The sequence below is a fragment of the Limulus polyphemus genome, unplaced genomic scaffold (assembly GCF_000517525.1).
Source record: "Limulus polyphemus unplaced genomic scaffold, Limulus_polyphemus-2.1.2 Scaffold9, whole genome shotgun sequence".
Classification (NCBI taxonomy): domain Eukaryota; kingdom Metazoa; phylum Arthropoda; class Merostomata; order Xiphosura; family Limulidae; genus Limulus; species Limulus polyphemus.
Genome location: NW_013665619.1, coordinates 1,116,690 through 1,136,036, shown reverse-complemented (window position 1 = coordinate 1,136,036; position 19,347 = coordinate 1,116,690). Strand labels below are relative to the sequence as shown.

Below are 19,347 nucleotides of genomic sequence, written 5' to 3'. Positions count from 1 at the left end.
AAAATCTGACACTTCGAGAGAACCTTGAGTTCTAGGCATATTGTAGCACAAGATAATTAGTGTGCGAACCATTTTCATTTATATAGTGCTCTGTGAACACAAATTAGTTAGCATAAATCAGTTAAATGACGAAAAATTAGGTGTCTATTTACTTGTGACCACTCAGTGTATTTTTGTATTTTGTCGAGTTACCACTGTGCAAACGTTACATTTAAAATTGTTTGCATTAATAAAATCTTTGTTGGTTCGTACCTAATTTTCTTTGAATACATATTACACGTACATTCTAAACGTAGATGCGTAGACTCTAAACATGGGTGTTTTTTATTGTATTCTTAGACGCGTCGGAATACCTACTGAATGAAGCTCGTTTAATATACTATTGTTTATTTTTAGATGGACAAAACCAGCTACATCATGACCTAAGAAGTACAAAACAATGGAACTTGATGCAACAGTCGAGGGTATGGACACAGGGCAGCAGTCTGCTGGGAAACATGAGCTACGAGCCTCACCTATGAGCAGTAAGTTCGACCCTTCAACTGCGAAAGTAGTAAGGCCTGCGTGTTTTATTGAAAACAAAACTATCGCGAATAAAACACGCAAAGAAACGTACGTCAGTTCATTACCAAGTCCACCATTGTCGAGTAGAAAGATAGATATGACGCCTCAAGATGATACACCAGATCCTTTAGACCAGAAAAAAATTGAGGGGCTATCATTTACAGCTGGGAAGACCGACGTTAGTAAGAGAAGCAATCAGGCAGACGAACAGCTGGATTTAACCCAAAGATGTGATCAACAAACAACTAGTACTACTACGCGTGAAATCCTCACAGGACAGGGAGAGAGAAAGAGTAGCGTTGATAGTGAGCTATCTGACAGTGACGTAGAGACTTTCACTGGGAAAATCTTATATAATCCAGATGGCTCTGCGTACATAATCGAAGGAGAATCGGAGCTGAGTGATGAAGAATGCAGTCTGGATCTACCTCAGCAAGAAGGCAGTATCGTAGATGGACAAGGGATGACATCTACACAGTATAGAATATTTCCTGAAATCGTGAATGCCTTTCACATCTATAGAAACTCTACTTTGTATAGTGCCCTCTATGGGCAAGCATTCAACCTCCTTCAAGAAAAGAAAAAAGTTCCTGAAATTCCTATTGTGCACAGTTATAAAGTGTTCAATGTGCGCCAAAAAAAATCAAGTGTTCATAATAAAGACGATAGAAAAACTAATGTTACTGCGCCTAATAAAAGGTCTAGTAGTGGCGACAAACCTCGATGTTCTTATGAATACTCCTCTGTACCAATTAAACCCATTCTTATGTGTTTTATGTGTAAGTTGTCTTTTGGTTATGCCAAATCATTTGTTGCTCACGCTGTCGGAGAACACGGTATCAATCTTCTTGAAGAAGAAAACAATCTTTTATCACAGAAGAATATTTCTGCCATTATTCAAGGAGTTGGGAAAGAAAAAGAACCACTTCTTTCATTTTTAGAACCAGCTACCGACACCCCTGTTCAGGTCAATGAATGTGTATTCGCCCAAAGTGTGCAAAGTACTTGTAGTTCTTTTACACACTCTCTGGTGAATAATTCTTGTCTTAATGTTGCTAGTACCGTTATGGCTAGTTCTGTTCCTTCAGCTGCGGGTACAACAGCTGTAACATCAACTACATCGGCTGTCACAACATTAGTGTCAGCAAATTTGAATCCAGTGGCATCAGTCAGGGATATCAAGACATCACTAATTGAAAATCAGAAACACAATGAGGTTCGGGAAAATGTTACTGATTGCACCAGCAGCGAAGCAATTGCTCCAGAATTAGAAGACTTGGCTACCATTGAGAAGTTGGCTAAAGCAGCAGCTGCCGCAGCTGAAGCTACTTCAACGGAATCAACTGGTGATTGTAAACAGGCTGATTTCACTAATTCGATGCCAAAAAATTCTGAATCTCTAAATCGGGAAGGACCAATGAAATTTCCTGTTTCTTCTGCCCTGGGTAGTGGTATTTTATCAATAGAGAGACCCAAAAGCTGCGAAAGTGGTGGTAGTATTTACTCCGAATCTTCTGTATCTCCGAAAGCTTCAACATCTCCTGGTCTCTTTTTTTCAAGTAGCCTTTCTCCAGCTCCCTCAACAAGTACGGGATTTAATATCTGTCCACATCACTTAGACAGGAGAAATCCTGAATGTTCCAAGTGTGACACGGTTCTAGGTTCCTCTCCTGCTTTAGGTGGACACATGGCAATGATGCACTCCAGAAACTCTTGCAAAACATTAAAGTGCCCAAAATGCAACTGGCATTATAAATACCAAGAAACCTTAGAGATACACATGAAGGAAAAGCATCCAGAGAATGAGACTTCTTGTGTTTACTGTATAACCAATCAGAAACATCCTAAACTAGCGCGTGGTGAAACATACAACTGTGGATACAAACCTTATAGATGTGAAATTTGTAATTATTCTACTGTTACAAAAGGCAACTTGAGCATTCACATGCATTCCGACAAACACATCAACAATGTTCAAGAACTTCAGAATGGGAATCTGCCAACTGAACACATTCTAGCGCCACAGAATGTAAGCAACACACATGTTTCCGAACCTGCGAAAAGTGGGATACTTTCAACCAAACCAAAGGCTACGTGGCGCTGCGATGTTTGTAATTATGAGACCAATGTGGCTCGTAATCTCCGTATTCATATGACAAGTGAAAAGCATACACACAATATGATGGTTGTACAACAAAATGTTAAGCACATGCAACAGCTGTCAGCGTTTCAGCAAGCACAGGTGATGGATCCAATGTTCAGTCAGTTCCACTCAGGTTTTTTGTTTCCTCCAGACTCCCAACTCCAGCCAGAAGCGGCTCTTGCAGACTTGTACTATAATCAAGCCCTTTTGGTGATGGCGAGCCAACAGCAGCAGCAACAGAGGTTAATGGCGGCCGCGTCTACTTCAGGAAAGAACCCTTTCCATCCCTCTCCTTTTCACTTTCCATGTTCATCAACTGTAGACATGGAGAATGCCGATCCAATTTTAGGACAAGATATTCCTCAAGATGATTCTGCTTTATTCTTCTGCTGTGTGTGTAGTTGTTTCTCTACAGACAGTATAGAACATTTAAACCAGCACTTCCAGCTCGATAGAACACAGGAACGAGAAGATGAAATCGCCGTTGTTGCAGGCAATTATATATGTAAACTGTGCACCTATAAAACTAATTTGAAAGCCAATTTCCAACTCCATTGCAAGACAGACAAACATTTCCAACGACTTCAACATGTCAATCATATAAAGGAAGGAGGACCAAGGAATGAGTGGAAACTAAAATACTCAAACACCAGTAATTCCATTCATGTGAGATGCAATGTTTGTGATTACTACACCAACAGCATACACAAGTTACAGCTCCATACTACAAACCCAAGGCATGAGATCAGTGCTAAATTGTTTTTGCATTTGCAGGTGAATGAAGATACTGTAGACACTGAGACAACATTTTATCATTGTGCTCTGTGCAACGTTTCAACAAACACTAAAGTCAGACTTGTTCAACATGTTCATTCAATAGAACACTTGCGGACTGAAAACCTCCGTCAGATGCAGAAGAAACTAGAAGGCCAGGAAACAGAGGATGACTTTAGAGAGATCTACACTGTCAAAAATTGCAGGGGGAGTGACAGAGAGACCAATAATTGTCAATCAGGTAGTTGCCTATTGAGCTATTATTCATTAAATACTATAATAATAATAATAATAGAGTTTAATAATAGTTTAAACAACTTATGCAAATACACTGTCTACCAATTGGTAAATCGAACTTTAATTGATTGTTTTTTGTATGTAATGCTTTAAGCTGTAAACCTATGTATTTTATTGAATCGTTTATTTAGCCACATTATGTCGACTAAGGCAGTTTGTTTATACTTATAGTTGACATCATATCTATTCTAAAAGTAAAAGTTTCAAAGAGCTTTATTTTTCTGTTACATTGAAAATGTAATCGAAGACATTACCTGTTTACATTTCCACACGTATTCTTCTAGTATGTTGAAAGATTTGTAAAATATTCGGTATTTATCATAAAATATGAATACAATATGATCTGAGTCGTTCCTTATTACCTACACATATGAACAATATTATTTAACGTTCTTCAAGTACAACATATCCTCCATGATGTATTTTGTTATATCAACACCGAAACTGGTTATTGTTTTTTTCATTTACTTTTCACTTTGCTCCCTAACGGCTTAGTGATAAGTCCGAAGGTTTATAACGCTAAAAATCGGATTTCGATACCCGTGGTGGCACAGCACGGATAGCCCATTGTGTACCTTTGTGCTTAACAACAAATAAAATGTTCACTTACTTTATATATATATATATATATATATATATATATTCATAATTACTTTCGTCGAAATAAAATCTAAATGTCAAATTCTATTTAAAATAACCCACTGAACATTAAAGGACATGTTTCATATATTTTATTGTTATCCATATATTTTGTATTTAATAGTTTAGTAACACTGATGGTAACCTTTTTGCATACGCTGTTCATTAGATCGGAAACAAATAACTTCTGCTTAACTGCTAAGTAAACAGTTCACTTCGAACTAGAACCTATCCTACTTAACAATGAATAATAAGGGTATTTTATTGAAATCTCCCAAATTAGGAATTTAGTAAATAATTGCTGTTACTGAACTCTGAATGACGATAAACGTTTAATCACTTCACTTATGAGAGTTTAATAGACTTTCAACAAAATTTGTTCTTTAGTCTTTCAGTTGTAATCGTCAAGTGTGGAATATGGAATAAATGTTTTAATTTATCCTAGACATTAGAGCAACTGCAGCCAACTTGATAACTTTTCAAACCATTCAAACTTTATCTAATATGTCGCCTTTACAGTTACTAGTATTTATGGTATAATTCCACAAATCAATCCGTCTAAAATATGAAAGTTTCAAGAATTGTTATATTATGAATATATTTTTCTTATGTGTTTCAGTATTATATACAAATAGGCCCACAGTCAAATAACAAATGTATAAAGCTATGATATATGTTTATATTTTTTTCTGTGGCTTTCTTATTCCACTTTTGGAACAGAGGCAACCTGAAATGTTTTACCTCAAATCAAATCTTATGAAAATCAGTAATAAATTGTAAGTAGGCCTTACATAATAATTCCTGTAATGAACGTTTTTCTTCAGCTATTCTTTACTTAAATTTTCTAAAGAAACTAAGCTCTTGTATGCCATATTATAACGTGTTGTTTCATTCGTTTATCTTAGTAGTTTGCTTTTTATGACATTGCGTGATTTTTATCAAAGTTTGACTTAGGATTGAATAGCCTTCTATATGGTATATCCAAAATAAAGCAATGCATTGTTTTTTCTTTTTTAATATTGACTGGATAGATGCGATATAAAGACAAGCTTTTGACGTTGTTTTAATTTTGTTAGACAAGGTTACGCTCACGTTCGTATATCCATTCATAGTATCTACAGAATTTTCCTCAACTGTCATTCAACTGTGTTATTTCTAATCTTGAACGATTAACGTGTAAATAATTTGCATTTTTAGAAAGAACTTGTTATTGTCCATTATTTTAAATAACTTGAAATATTAGCGTCTTTAGTATCATTATTTTGTTATTTTTGAAAGAAATACTTGAAGGTTGTGTACTGTGTGGAGTTTAAATGAAACTTAGGTTTTAATACAATCAGATACAAAGTACAAATTCTTATTTACTGGCTCTATATTATGGACTTAAGAACTTCATATTATTTCGACCACACTGTTGCATTATCGTTTAACAAGTGGTAAATTAATGTTTACATTTTAACTTGTCATAAAGTAATAAATAAAATAGTTTGGTTTGTAAGAACAGAACGTTTTCATAATTCTTGCAGAAGTTTTCTGGAACAATACTATTAAAGTAGAACAAAAATTAGCTGATTTTTTTTGTTCCATTCTACAATATGATATAATATTTTTGAAACTAATGCTATAACTGGTATAACAGTCCTGGTAAAGATTGCTTGTAGTGTAACGTGATATTGCAGGATTCGAAACTGGGAAATTAGGATCAAGGAGATTTATTCTCTGGAGTTGACTTTTATACAGGTTTCTTTGTAGTCATAGAAATGATACAGTTATTTCATACAAATTCTATAAGATAAAAAATTTACACCAATTTGATGTTGTGTCATCTGATATCGGCTTAAAGCCGAAACTGGTTTGGTGTGTTTTGAATTTCGCGAAAAGCTGCACTAGGGCTATCTGCTCTAACCGTCCATAATTTAGCAGTGAAAGACTACAAGTAAGGTAGCTAGTCATCACCACCCACCGCCAAATCTTGGGATAATCTTTTACCAACGAATAGTGGGATTGACCGTCACATTATAACGCCCTCACGGCTGAAAGGGCGAGCATGTTTAATGGGACGGGGATTCAAACCAGCGACCCTCAAATTGCTAGTCAAGCGCCCTAACCATCTGGCCATGCCGGGCCATAAAGCCGAAACTGTCCCGTAATATAAGTATGAGGGTTTTAAAGGTAATACAGTTTTTATATAATGATTTGTGTGTCAATACCCTCAGAGGGACACTGCTTTTAATATATAGTTAAGTTAATTTAACTTAGATAACAAAAGATCAGACAATTGTATGCTGATAATTAAAATGCATTGTTTTAGCAATCAGTCCCCAAATGTTGAATGTTGAATTTAACACATATTATGGCTAAAGCAATGTACAGACTAAATATATGATATTACCACTTTCTCTGGTTCCTATTCAATTTTATATAGACTTAGAAGGGTAAGGGGATTGCACCTATAGAGGATAGTAGCTGGAAAGAAGAGAGTCCATATTTTAAGGCAGTATAAGTATAGTATCTAAAGTATATTACAGTCTCGTAGAAATTGTCTAGTAATCGTTCTATTGTAGCTAAAAATTGCCAATATTATCATCGTCACATTGACAAAAGTAAACGAATTTTTGAGTTACATTCTAGCTAGCACGAGGTCACATTCTATTTTGCTTATTTTTGAATATATTTTTATCAATGTTTTAAGCATTAAATAATATATGTAAAATGTTTTAAAATATTATTTTACCTTATCTCATTTGGATTAACACAGCTTACAACTGCTTCATAACTAGACTGATTTCTTTGTATGCAATTTAATTACATGAAACGGATAAACAGAAGCATTAGATCAAAGAATATATACATACATATATAAATATTATAATTTTTATACGCTTTTGTTATGTTGCAGTATTCTGTAAACAGATATTTTACGTAATATATATATATATATATGTACATTCAGATATTATGTTTAATATCAATTGGTAGTATGTAACATGGGATAAAGGATTTGTTACGTTTTCAGTAAATATTTCTTTAAAACTTTTACACCACCTGGTGTTCATGCAGATTGCAGATTTGACTGCACAATAAAGAATTAACTGTTCTTTTTTTTTGCCTCTCCTCTCCATGATGAACAATGTATATATTGTTTTCATGGTAGATTTTTGTATAAAACAAACAAAAAAAAAAGATGAAGACAGAAAGATATTTGCCACGTTATAATATTTCTTTATATTAAAGACCTAGAATGCCATGAACATAATTATTCCATATGGTAATAGCATCATATTTAATAAAACTGTTTTCTCTTAACTTTCTCAGTCCAAAAACGTTTCAATTGTTCGCTGACACGTATGAATAAACAACTAATTTTTTAAAGTCTTTAAGATCATGTTTGGCTACGAAGTAAAATGTGTCAGGCGAGACATTATTTCTAAGTTTTCATGAATTAAAATAAAACAATAACATTTAAGCCTAATACAAAGGTCCATCATGACCAGTTCTAGCAAAGTTGACATTGCCATGTACTGGCAAAATTACTTATATTTTTCTACTATCATTGTTTGAAGGTTAAAAAAAATATTTTGCTAATATTTTTACTTCTCCAAACGGAATATGTTATTCACGTTTAGCACAAATTCAGAATACAAATTGATAAACTTATTTGTTGTCTTGGCCGTTCGAAACCTATTAAAATGGTTAAGAACACACGAATGCTAGGTTACTCCTGCCTTGGGAGCCCATTCAAAAATGAACCTGTTTTGCGTAGGGTGTGTTTCAAAGACTGTTGAATTGTTTCTTATTTTAACGTAACTTATAATGTACCCTGTTCTACCGACTTAACATACCAGATACATCACGATGCCATTGTTCATTTTGTTGGTGCATAAGTATTGAGAAAGAAGACATGCGCAAGTCACATGATTAGTCACAAGTTGAAAATAACCTGAAACATAAGTATACTGTTGAGATAAGATTTCCTCATTAATTCACCTTAGGATTATATTTCAAACGTTTTGAATTTCTGAATGAAACGCACGTGAGAAAAATGTAATCAATGATCTTACACTGAAATTAGAAATAGTTTGATTTAACGTATGATATTCTAATACATGTAATTTAAACATGTAATTTAATTTTTAGTGTTTATTTTTTATGTCAGCAACGATTTCGACAACGAATGCTTCTGGGTAAACTCTCGTATTATATATTTGATAGAACGGGGCTGATTCCAACATGAAAATTACTTGCTTAATATATAAAAGATTACGTTACGGCTACAAAAGTCTTCTAACAAAACTAAAACACAACAACTCTTGGTGAGTTGAAGTCGAAGTGTCGCTTTATTATTTTTTCCATCTTAACACCCAGTCTGAGAATCAATGACACCGAATTCGAGGGATTGGGTGGGATACAGAGAGATGTCACAGTTTCCGATATTCAAGTATGAACAAAAAACAAAACAAAACAATTCACACTTTATTGCCAAAATAATTCACCTATTATTAGTGTTGGACCACAAATATGCGGAGTTTAGGGAGTTGGCTAGATTGTGATCTTCTTGTACAAAATAGTAGAGGTGTTTCTATTCAGACAAGTACCACACTTAGAAGTGTTTTTACTCAGACAGGTACCACACTTAGAAGTATTTCTACTCAGACAGATACTACACTTAGAAGTATTTCTACTCAGACAGGTACCACGCTTAGCCACCTTACAGCAGAAAATAAGCTTAGTTGAGCCTTCCGCGTCCATCTATATCGATAGAACTTGTGAAAACCGTGAAGGAAATGGCTTTATAGGGAACTCAATTTTGTATTGCTTAACATGTGCGGGTTTTGTTTTGTTTTTGGATTAGGTTATAGGTTTCAATTCCTCAAAGCCTGAAAATTCCTATGAATTCGGCCGCGATGATGGGCATTTGAGATTTTAGATATCGTAAGGAGTTCAAATCTCTATTTAGAATTTATATAAAAAATAGTACAGGTTTATTTATTTATTTGTAGTTAAGCGCAAAGCTACACAATAGGCTGTCTGTGATGTACCCACCAGGAGTATCGAAACCCAACTTTCAGCATTTTAAGCCGTCAGACTTACCACTGTGCAATTGGAAGATAAATAGTACTGGAAAGCTTTGTTTGGAAATTAACTCACCAAACTTGTCTCCATGACTCGTAGACTGTGTGTTAGTTAAAGAAGAATTTCCTTCCCATGTTGGAGTCTGCTGTTGTTGTTTTTTATATCAAAGACAAAGTACAAGAACAATCTAAACAGACATCATTAAAAACAGGCGCGAATTTTTCCTTATTTGGGGCATACTTAATAATTCATTCCTATAAAAACCTTGAACAGATTTTTACTAATTTTGTGATGTTTGTTTTTAAATAGTTTGATCACATAAATTGTGTACTAGTTTTACTGAACGTTAGTATGCTTAATTTTATTATTTACTGTATACATAAATATATCACAAAAACGTTATATGATTTATCATAAATGTGTTTTTGCTTCTTATTTTTCTGTCATTCTAAGAATCGTTACCCAATAATGCTCTAAATAAAGAAATGTTTCGCTACCATCTTCTATCTAAATAATACCTACCTTGCGTGTGTAAGTTGAAAGATTTATCTAGAATAATGTCACATGATGTACAGTCAAACTGATAAACAAAACTAAAACAATATGTTCTTCGCGTAAAATAAAATCTTTGAAATGAGTTTGAATCTTGTAGTGTATGTTTTAACCGACTGCGTTTTCCTAAATAATTTTATTCTTCGGGATGTTAAAAATTGTTAATCAGATACGTGTTTTTTAAAGTTTTTTATCATTCCGTCAGCTATACCGAAAGTCAATTACATATTTTTCTACACAATTTATTATATATTAAAAATAAAAAGAACATACAAGTATTCCTAGTAAACTTCTACATGCATTTTTTCTGTGTTTCATAATAAGCTTTAGCATCCTTGTGAGGCCTGTTATGAACTTGTAGTGAGGTTGAAATATTTATGGTATTACCTGTGAAAAAGGATTGCTTTTAATAGCATGCATAAAAATTTGTCGTTTCTAGTTCTATAGATAGTCATTATTGTCTGTCCTTCTACTAGCATAATTACAATTATAAACGGCATCTAACATCGAGTTTATTGAAAAAATGAAGGAGTACACACAACGTTTCGCTGAAGTTTCACCTGACAATGCTGACTTAACTTTTAAATGACATATAACATCGAGTTTGTTGAAAAAATGAAGGATTAAACACAACGTTTCGCTGAAGTTTCACCCGACAATGCTGAGTTAACTTTTAAATGACATATTACTTCGAGTTTATTGAAAAAGGAAAAAATACACACAACGTTTCGCCGAAGTTAAGTCCGCATTTTCTTATGAGACTTCAAGGAAATGTTGTTTGCATTTGTTCTTTTTTCAATAAACTCGATGTTATATGTCGTCATTTAAAATTGTAGTTACTCTAGTGATCCCGAGTTTATCTTTACTCATACTTGTTGTAACAGATAGCCTATGTTATTCTGGCGTAAAGTTTTATTATGCTCGTACTTCTAGTATCTCAGTTGTATGTACTCATGTAAGGGATCTTGTGAGACACCTATACTCTTTGTTCGGAATATAATAAATTCATCTCTTTATCATACTTTTATTCTAAAGGGCCACAACCAAAAGAAGCAGCAGAAAGCAAAGATCATGAAAGTGGAGGTCCAAATACAAGCGCAAAGGGTGACGGCAAAAATGAAGAATCCAGGTTAAAACAAGCCCTTACAGATTACCACAAGAATGGAGGAACTCCAGATGAACATCAAGATCACGTGTTCACTTGTCCTTTTTGTAATTACACTAACACAAGCGATGTTCTCATTCAGATGCATGTCGTTGCACAACATTCACAGAAACCAAGCCTACAGTGTCCATTGTGTCAGGATAGTTATCACGAACTATCCAAATTGGAAAAACACTTAATGGAATCTCATAAGGTCAGTCGTGAAGGACTGGAAAGGTTGCTGATGATTGTGGATAAGTCTAGTGGAGAGAGTCCTAAATGCAATTCTAAAATGCCAGAAAAAAGGGAAGAGTCTTTACCTGATTCTAAAACCAACACTACCGATGATAGCGAAAACAGAGAAAGTTTTAACAACTGCGACGTCATTTCAGATAATCTTGAATGTTCTGTTTGTCTGAAGTCATTTAACAGCGTAGACGAGTTGTTTGTTCATCAGAATGAAAGTGGGCACTTAGAAATAAAACAAACACCACATGGTGCGGGATATATTTGTTGGAAGAAAGGATGTAACCAATTTTTTCGAATTCCCCAAGCTGTTCAAATGCATTTCAAAGAAGTTCACATAAAGAAACCTCAACTAGCTGTGTCAGATCGCCATGTGTATAAATATCGATGTAGCCAATGTAGCCTTGCATTTAAAACGTTAGAAAAACTTCAGTTACATTCGCAGTACCATGTAATTCGTGCAGCTTCACAATGCGTTTTATGCGGACGAAGTTTTCGATCAGTGTGGGCTCTCCAGAAACATGTGGAAGCATCTCATACAAACATGACTAAAGAAGAAATTCAACAGTATGAGGCTAGTCTTGTGAATAATCCATTGTTGACTAGTTCAGGGAATCGAGTTTTAGATCCTCAGACAACAGAGTTGTTAAAGAAAGAAAGCAACAGAGAGAGTGATGAAGAAAGTGAAGAGATGAAAGTAACTCTCGAGCCTGTAGAAGAAACTGATACTATAGATGTTAATGAACAAGCTGGGGTTCTTGGTGAACCAAGTTCAAAAGAACAAATGACTTTCGAAGATTATATGAATAACCAAGCAATGGCTGAAAATAGTTATAATGACCCTAGCAGAAAGTATAAATGTCATAGATGTAAAGTTGCGTTCACAAGACAAAGTTACCTTACTAGTCATAACAAAACTTTGCTTCACAGGAAAGGAGAGAAAATGAGCTATCCTATGGAAAAATACCTGGATCCTAATAGGCCATATAAATGTGAGGTGTGTAAGGAGTCTTTCACACAGAAAAATATTCTTCTCGTGCACTACAACTCTGTGTCTCATCTACACAAGTTAAAGCAAAGTATGAAAGATAATAGTTCAGTTTCTACCACAACCGCATTATCCAACTCGACCACACCTGTTACGGTTGTCAGTAGTAGTAATAGATGTTCAAGCCCAATCAGTAACACGACTGATTCTGAAAAGAAACCATATAAATGTAACATATGTAAGGTTGCTTATAACCAGAACTCAACCCTAGATATACACATACGATCTGTTTTACATCAGACTAAAGCGTCGAAATTGCATGAATTAGCTATGACAGGACAAGTCGACCTTAACCTTCCCTTAATCGAGAAGCCGGAACTCATTCAAGCGCAGGAATCAAATCAAAATAATCATGAAGCTGGAATGTCTGGAATAACTACCACAAGTGCAGAATTCGTACCTTCATTACCTCAGCCATGCACTTTAGCCGGCTTCGGTCAGATTCCTTCAACATCTCTACCTAGTACTGACACAATCTCAAGTCCTAGTGCCTCCTCACAGCTACCTTTTCAAGTTTCTCACAGTACCCCGTCAGTTACACAAACTCTTAATTTGGCTTCTCACTTTGCACAAACATCAAACTTTACCCCATCACAAGTATCTTCTCAGTCACCTTATATTTGTTCACGTTGTAATGTACCGTTATCTTCGCAGGATGCTTTGTTTCAACATCAACAAATCTGTGGATTTTTCTCCCCACCTACAGCTTCTTTGTTTGGAGGTATTAATGGACCAGTAACTTCTGGGTTAAATTCTTTTGGATATTCAGGTTTGGCTCAATTACCACCTGTTTCTCCAGTTACCCAATCTCAAGATGTAAATGTAAGCATTTCAAATAAAAAAGAATTTAACGTGATCAAATCAGACCTTTCTGCTTCTCAAGAACGACATAATCCAGCAGAAACACCAAAGTCTAATGAGCAGGTAACATCTCAGATACTCATGGCAAAGTGTCCTTATCCTCGCCCAAAACCGCCAATGTATAAACACCTACTTGAAAGCTATGGCTTTGAAATTGTCATGCAGTTCAACGAGTTCAATCAACGCAAGGTGAAGACAGATACAGAAAAGGAAATTTCAGAAAACAAGGAAAATGAAACTACGTCTAAGAGTATCTTACCTAATGAAATAAAACAAAATAATTTCGAAGCAAAACATAAATACTTGCCTGAAATCAATAAGTCGACATGTAATCTTTGTCAAAAAGAATTTTCCAGTATTTGGGTTCTGAAAGCTCATAAAGAAGAATATCACAGAGAAATCGTGCCATTTAGCATACTGGAAAAATTTTCACAGGAATATAGGATAGATTATGAGAAAAGAAATGGTATAAATAACCAAGTGCAAGCTGACGAATTAGCGAGTAACTCTGATACAGCGTCAACACCTATTTCTACTCCTGATTACAGCACACAAGGCCAGAGTGTTTTAAATGGAATAAATCAAACTGCCATGAATATTCCATCAATGTCTCCTGTGGCACCCCTTGCAACTCAGCAAGTGGTAGATTCATCAAACTTTGCTGCAAACCAAATGGCTGCTCAAATGCAGTTCAACCACTTACTTATGAGCATGGGCTTTGGGATGAGTATGCCAGTGGGAATGGGAATGCCGATTCCAATGAACATTCACCCGTCTCTCATTCCAATGATGATGCCTCCTCCTGTTGAATCGCTAATGGCCTCTGCTTTTAATCACCAAATGATGGGGGGTGGGTTTGATCCCAGTATCGTAAACGCCCAACACAAACTCCTTCAAGAACAACAGCAGCAGTATTTGCAAGCACAACAAAAACGTGCCAGAACACGAATTAGCGATGATCAACTTAGAATTCTTAGAGCATATTTCGATATCAACAGTTCCCCATCAGAAGAGCAGCTAAAAGAAATGTCAGTAAAATCTGGACTCCCTTTAAAAGTAATCAAGCACTGGTTTCGAAATACTTTGTTCAAAGAACGTCAGCGCAACAAAGATTCTCCATATAACTTTAATAATCCACCATCTACATATCTTAATATGGAGGAGTATGAGAAAACTGGTGAAGCTAAGCCAGTAGTTGCTCAAGAAGTCAATCAAAGATTTAGCAACAATGATAAAACTAAACACAATTACTTAAGTGTGGAGGAAGTAAAGCATGACACGAAAAAACAAGGCCAAGATAATGAATTAAGTGAATTAAAACTGTCCACTGATATAAAACCAAATTCTGCAGAATCACTTCCGGAAACTCCAAAGTCGTCAGAGTCAAATGAAAAGACTTTCGACCCAACTTGGTCTGCTTGTGAAACATTTCTACATAACACTCCTTTAAAGACAGTTGATTCAAGCATGGAAGCCAGTAATCTATCTGATAGGTGTGATTCTCAACATGGAAATACCAGTTTTAAAGACTTGCTTCAAACATCCAAAGACAGTGTTACAAATTCATCATTTTCACCAGCCGTTACATCAAGTCCAACTACGCCAACATCTCCTGATGTTCTTACTATACCTAGAACTGACAACCACAGGCAAACCTCTCCTCATGGACTTTCGCCTGGTCGTTCCGTAGGATCTGGAAAACGGGCAAACAGAACACGATTTACAGATTACCAAATTAAAGTACTTCAAGAGTTTTTTGAAACCAATGCTTATCCAAAAGATGATAGTCTTGAGTATCTTTCCAAACTATTGAGCTTAAGCCCAAGAGTCATAGTAGTATGGTTTCAAAATGCTAGACAAAAAGCTAGAAAGGTCTACGAAAATCAGCCACCTGTTACATCTGAAGAAGATGCAGCTGGTAGATTTCAACGCACACCTGGGCTAAATTATCAATGTAAGAAGTGCTTGCAAGTTTTCCAGCGATATTATGAACTTATCAAGCATCAAAAAGGATCTTGCTTCAAAGACGAAAATCCTTTGGCAGCTCAAATAAATAAAACTACTACTACTGTGACAGAAGACCCTAATCGTCATTCAATGTCCTGTTCGAATCAAACTCCTTCTTGTGTGCCGGATCAGAGTAAGGTAAGTCAGAATGGTTCTTACCGTTGTGACAAGTGTAGTCTTGCTTTTCCAAGATTTGATTTATGGAGGGAACATCAGCTTGTGCACATCATGAACCCAAATCTCTTTCCAAACTATTCTACAAGTTCTAGTATATTCCAATTTGAAACTCAACAAACTATGGTTCCACCAGTGAAACGCAAGCTCCCAGAAGATGATGAAGCAAAAGATACAAATGAACAACCTAGAGACAAGAGGTTGAGAACCACTATCCTTCCCGAACAGCTGGATTATCTCTATCAGAAGTATCAAATAGAAAGCAATCCTAGTAGAAAAATGTTGGAAAACATAGCTAGGGAGGTTGGTCTGAAAAAAAGAGTTGTACAAGTATGGTTTCAGAATACTCGTGCTAGAGAAAGGAAAGGCCAGTTTCGAGCTCACCAACAGGTGATTCATAAGAGGTGTCCTTTCTGCAGAGCCTTGTTCAAGGCAAGGTCAGCATTGGAGTCACATCTAGCCACTAGACATGCTGACCAGTACACCAAAGGTGACATTAATATCGACGCCTTACCCGATGGTGAAACTGACACTGATGGTGGAAATAGTGCTGAAGAAGAGTCTAAAGAAAGCAATTCTGCTTTTCAAGGATTACCCTTTCCAAACCCTTCTTTTACACCCTATGGTCTTCCTTCTTCATCTACGGATGTCATGCATAACTCAATGAATAAGTATTGTGAGGATGAGTTGAAAAATTATTTGGATGAACTGGGAACTCCATCAAACTTTGAAACAATGGACATTGGAGTTGTTTCCGAAAAGAAAGAACAACTTAAAAAAATTGATATTTTAGAATCAGGAGACTGCCCTTTAGATTTAAGTAAACCCCCCAAATTAAACATTGAATCAGAAAGACTGACTGACACTATTCCGACAAATCACAGTGACAAGAGTGTCGAAGAGGCTTCATCTAAATTAGTAGTTATTGCTGAGGATGCAAGGTCAGAAACTTACTCTGAATCTACCGATAGAGAAGGAGAAGACATTACTTTCGATTTTAATCAGACTTCCCCTATTGCTCAAAACCAAATGACACCTCGACATGTTACTGGTTCTAAGAAACGATTTCGAACACAGATGACGACTTTACAACTGAAAGTCATGAAATCAGTTTTTCTTGACTATAAAACTCCCTCAATGGCGGAATGTGAAATATTAGGTCATGAGATCGGTCTTCCTAAACGGGTCGTACAGGTGTGGTTTCAAAATGCACGGGCTAAAGAGAAAAAATATAAACTTGCTTTTGCCAACACTTATGGGCAAGAATTAGAAGCTTTCAAACCTTCAGAGGAATGTAAAGTCTGTAATGTCAAGTACAATCTTAAGTATTCAAACACGAGTATTCAGGACCATATTTTCTCTAAGCAACACATTGAAAAATTGAAGACAGAGGTTGAGAGTGGTAAAAAACATACCGATTTACTGGATAGTACTCACTCATCTTCAGATATCCCAACCTCAGGAAATGGATCATCAGAAACAAACCTGACACAGTCACAACAACAGCGAGAGACATTAACACCAAGTAATGTGAAACCAGCTGTTGGGGTTAATTCTCCTAGCCGACCACTACTACAAACAGCAGCACAAACAAATTTCGTACAACATCTCCAGATGATGGGAGTTCAACAGGTGTCAGCATTAGGAATACCTAATGTTGGACAGTCAGCACTGACATCCTTGACAGGAGAACATCTTCAATCTTCAGCAAGGACTGGAGAGATCATCACTAAAGAGGAAGGACCTGGGTTATGCAGCTCATCATCAACTGGAAATGTCAACACTATTGCCCATACAACTAAGAATCCATGCCCTCCTGGTGTAGACGCAACAACTACAGTAAATCCCATGCCTTCAACTGCAAACACCATGTCTACCAGTCAGACAGCAGATGTTACATCTCCGTCGAGTGAAGGAGCTGCAGGTTTACTCCCATTTATGTACAGCAATGTTCCGACCAGCTTTTACTCTGGAACACCAAGAAGTGTCATTTCACCCAACATGTACAACACAGGTAGGAAAAAACCTTGAAAACGAGAGTTTTTAGAAACAAAAAGTATCATTTTAGTACTGTTGACAACTATGCAGCTCACTTGTTGAAATATTGTTTTCTTGCAGTTGCTTTAAATATAATTCCACCAAAACCTCATCGTATTTATTAGCGTTATGTTCTTAACGTAACTAATCAGACATTGGCAGTTAAAAAAGTTCCTCTACATATTTAGTTGGTAGGAAACGGAATGCTATTTTTGTAGTATCGGACAAAATTGAATGTTAGCAGTTCCTAAAGTTTTTGATTTGTGTCTCTATGCACGTTTGTCAAGTGAAGAGAACTCTTGTTTTAAATTAAATTATCATTTGTAAAATACACCATATATATATATATACATATATATATATATTATTATTATGAGATGTTTATGGAGTGTGGTGGTGAAGGGAGAGCATGTTGTAAATATTTATATAAATTTAAGTATAAATTTGTATATTGTATTAAAGCTTAAAAGAGTAAGTTACAGGTTAGGAGATCATTGCATTTAACAATTGTTATGAGACTTTCTTAAATGACTTTAAACATATCTATTGTAATATGAGTAGTTGAAATCAGAAAATCACTAAATGTAATTTCTATCCTTTAACACTTTCATCAGAAAAATTGTTGTTTTCCTTTCTTTAATTTTTGGAAGAATAGATCATTTTATTTCAAGAATATTTTCATTCTGTTTCCATATGTATTAAAACATTCTTTTTAGCTACATTTCCATTCGTCTGTTTGATATTAAAGTGATATTTGGTCAGTGATACTTTTTTAACACGAAAATAAGTTTTTGTTGTTGTTGATTCGATTTTTAAGGAATTATGAATATTTATGATTTTTGTATGAGACATAACCTGAGACTTTCTATTTCCAACTAGAAACCCTTATCTAGATGTAAAGAATATGTAACAGAAAACTTTAACGCCTAGTGGTTATGTTCTAAACCTTTGTTCTTAAAATTCCACATTCATTGTGTATCCATCATGTTATCATAATCAAGCAAGTATATCCATTTTACTGTAACTTTCAACACAAACGGATGAACAGTTAGCGGCACTGAGTTTTGCCAGTATTAATTCACTAATGAATTTTTCCTATGTAAGCAATGAACTATTTCTTTGGAATGCTCACAGAAATTGTTTTTCTATAGGAAGCTTTTATTAAGTTGAACGTACATGTTATAAGTGATCACAGATTTGTTTTACTTTCACTGCATGTTTTATCCAGTTTGCAGTTAGGCTGATTTCTATTAGTTATGGCATGTTCGTCACGTGAATATGAAGTACTTTGTTATTTTTGAAGTGTACTTCCTGTCTTGTGATAGCTATTAGAAGTTTCATTTACTTTGTAACTTTGAGAATGAAATAATTATTTTGTTTCATCTTATGTGTATATAATCAGTGCAACTTGCCAACATGTACCGACACCGATTTAAGTGTTGGGTGTAAAAATAAACGCATTTTCAGAAATTTTCTGTATTTTGTTGTTTCTTTTTTTATCTTTTCATTTTCATTTCTGACCAGGTATTTTCTTTTGAGTTTTCAATATTGTACTGCATGGTCTAATACCACTTTTCTGTTTCAATGTTATTCAGCCTTAACAATTCCAGATACATCTTGAAATAAATCATTGTTTTGTATAAACATATGCACATTCTTTTTAGTTTACCCGTACTTTAATTATTTAGTCACCTGTATTTTAATTGCTTAGTTAATGGCCACACAGTTATTAAAAAGTTTAATGTATTTTATTTTCCCACACAAACACACCTTAGGTTTTCAAAAATT

The 19,347-nt window shown here is 35.2% G+C and overlaps 1 protein-coding gene across 5 annotated transcripts in view; it reads left to right on the top strand.

Moving 5' to 3' along the window:
• LOC106478207 (zinc finger homeobox protein 4-like) overlaps nucleotides 1-19,347 on the top strand; it is a 153,439-nt gene that overhangs the window by 53,216 nt on the left and 80,876 nt on the right. For all 5 annotated transcript variants that reach the window (XM_022381771.1, XM_022381776.1, XM_013938735.2 and 2 more), the window contains exons 2-3: nucleotides 397-3,722; nucleotides 11,078-17,536. In XM_022381771.1, the coding sequence (XP_022237479.1) occupies nucleotides 440-3,722; nucleotides 11,078-17,536 (9,742 nt within the window). In that variant the 5' untranslated portion in view covers nucleotides 397-439. The remainder of the gene's footprint in view (nucleotides 1-396; nucleotides 3,723-11,077; nucleotides 17,537-19,347) is intronic.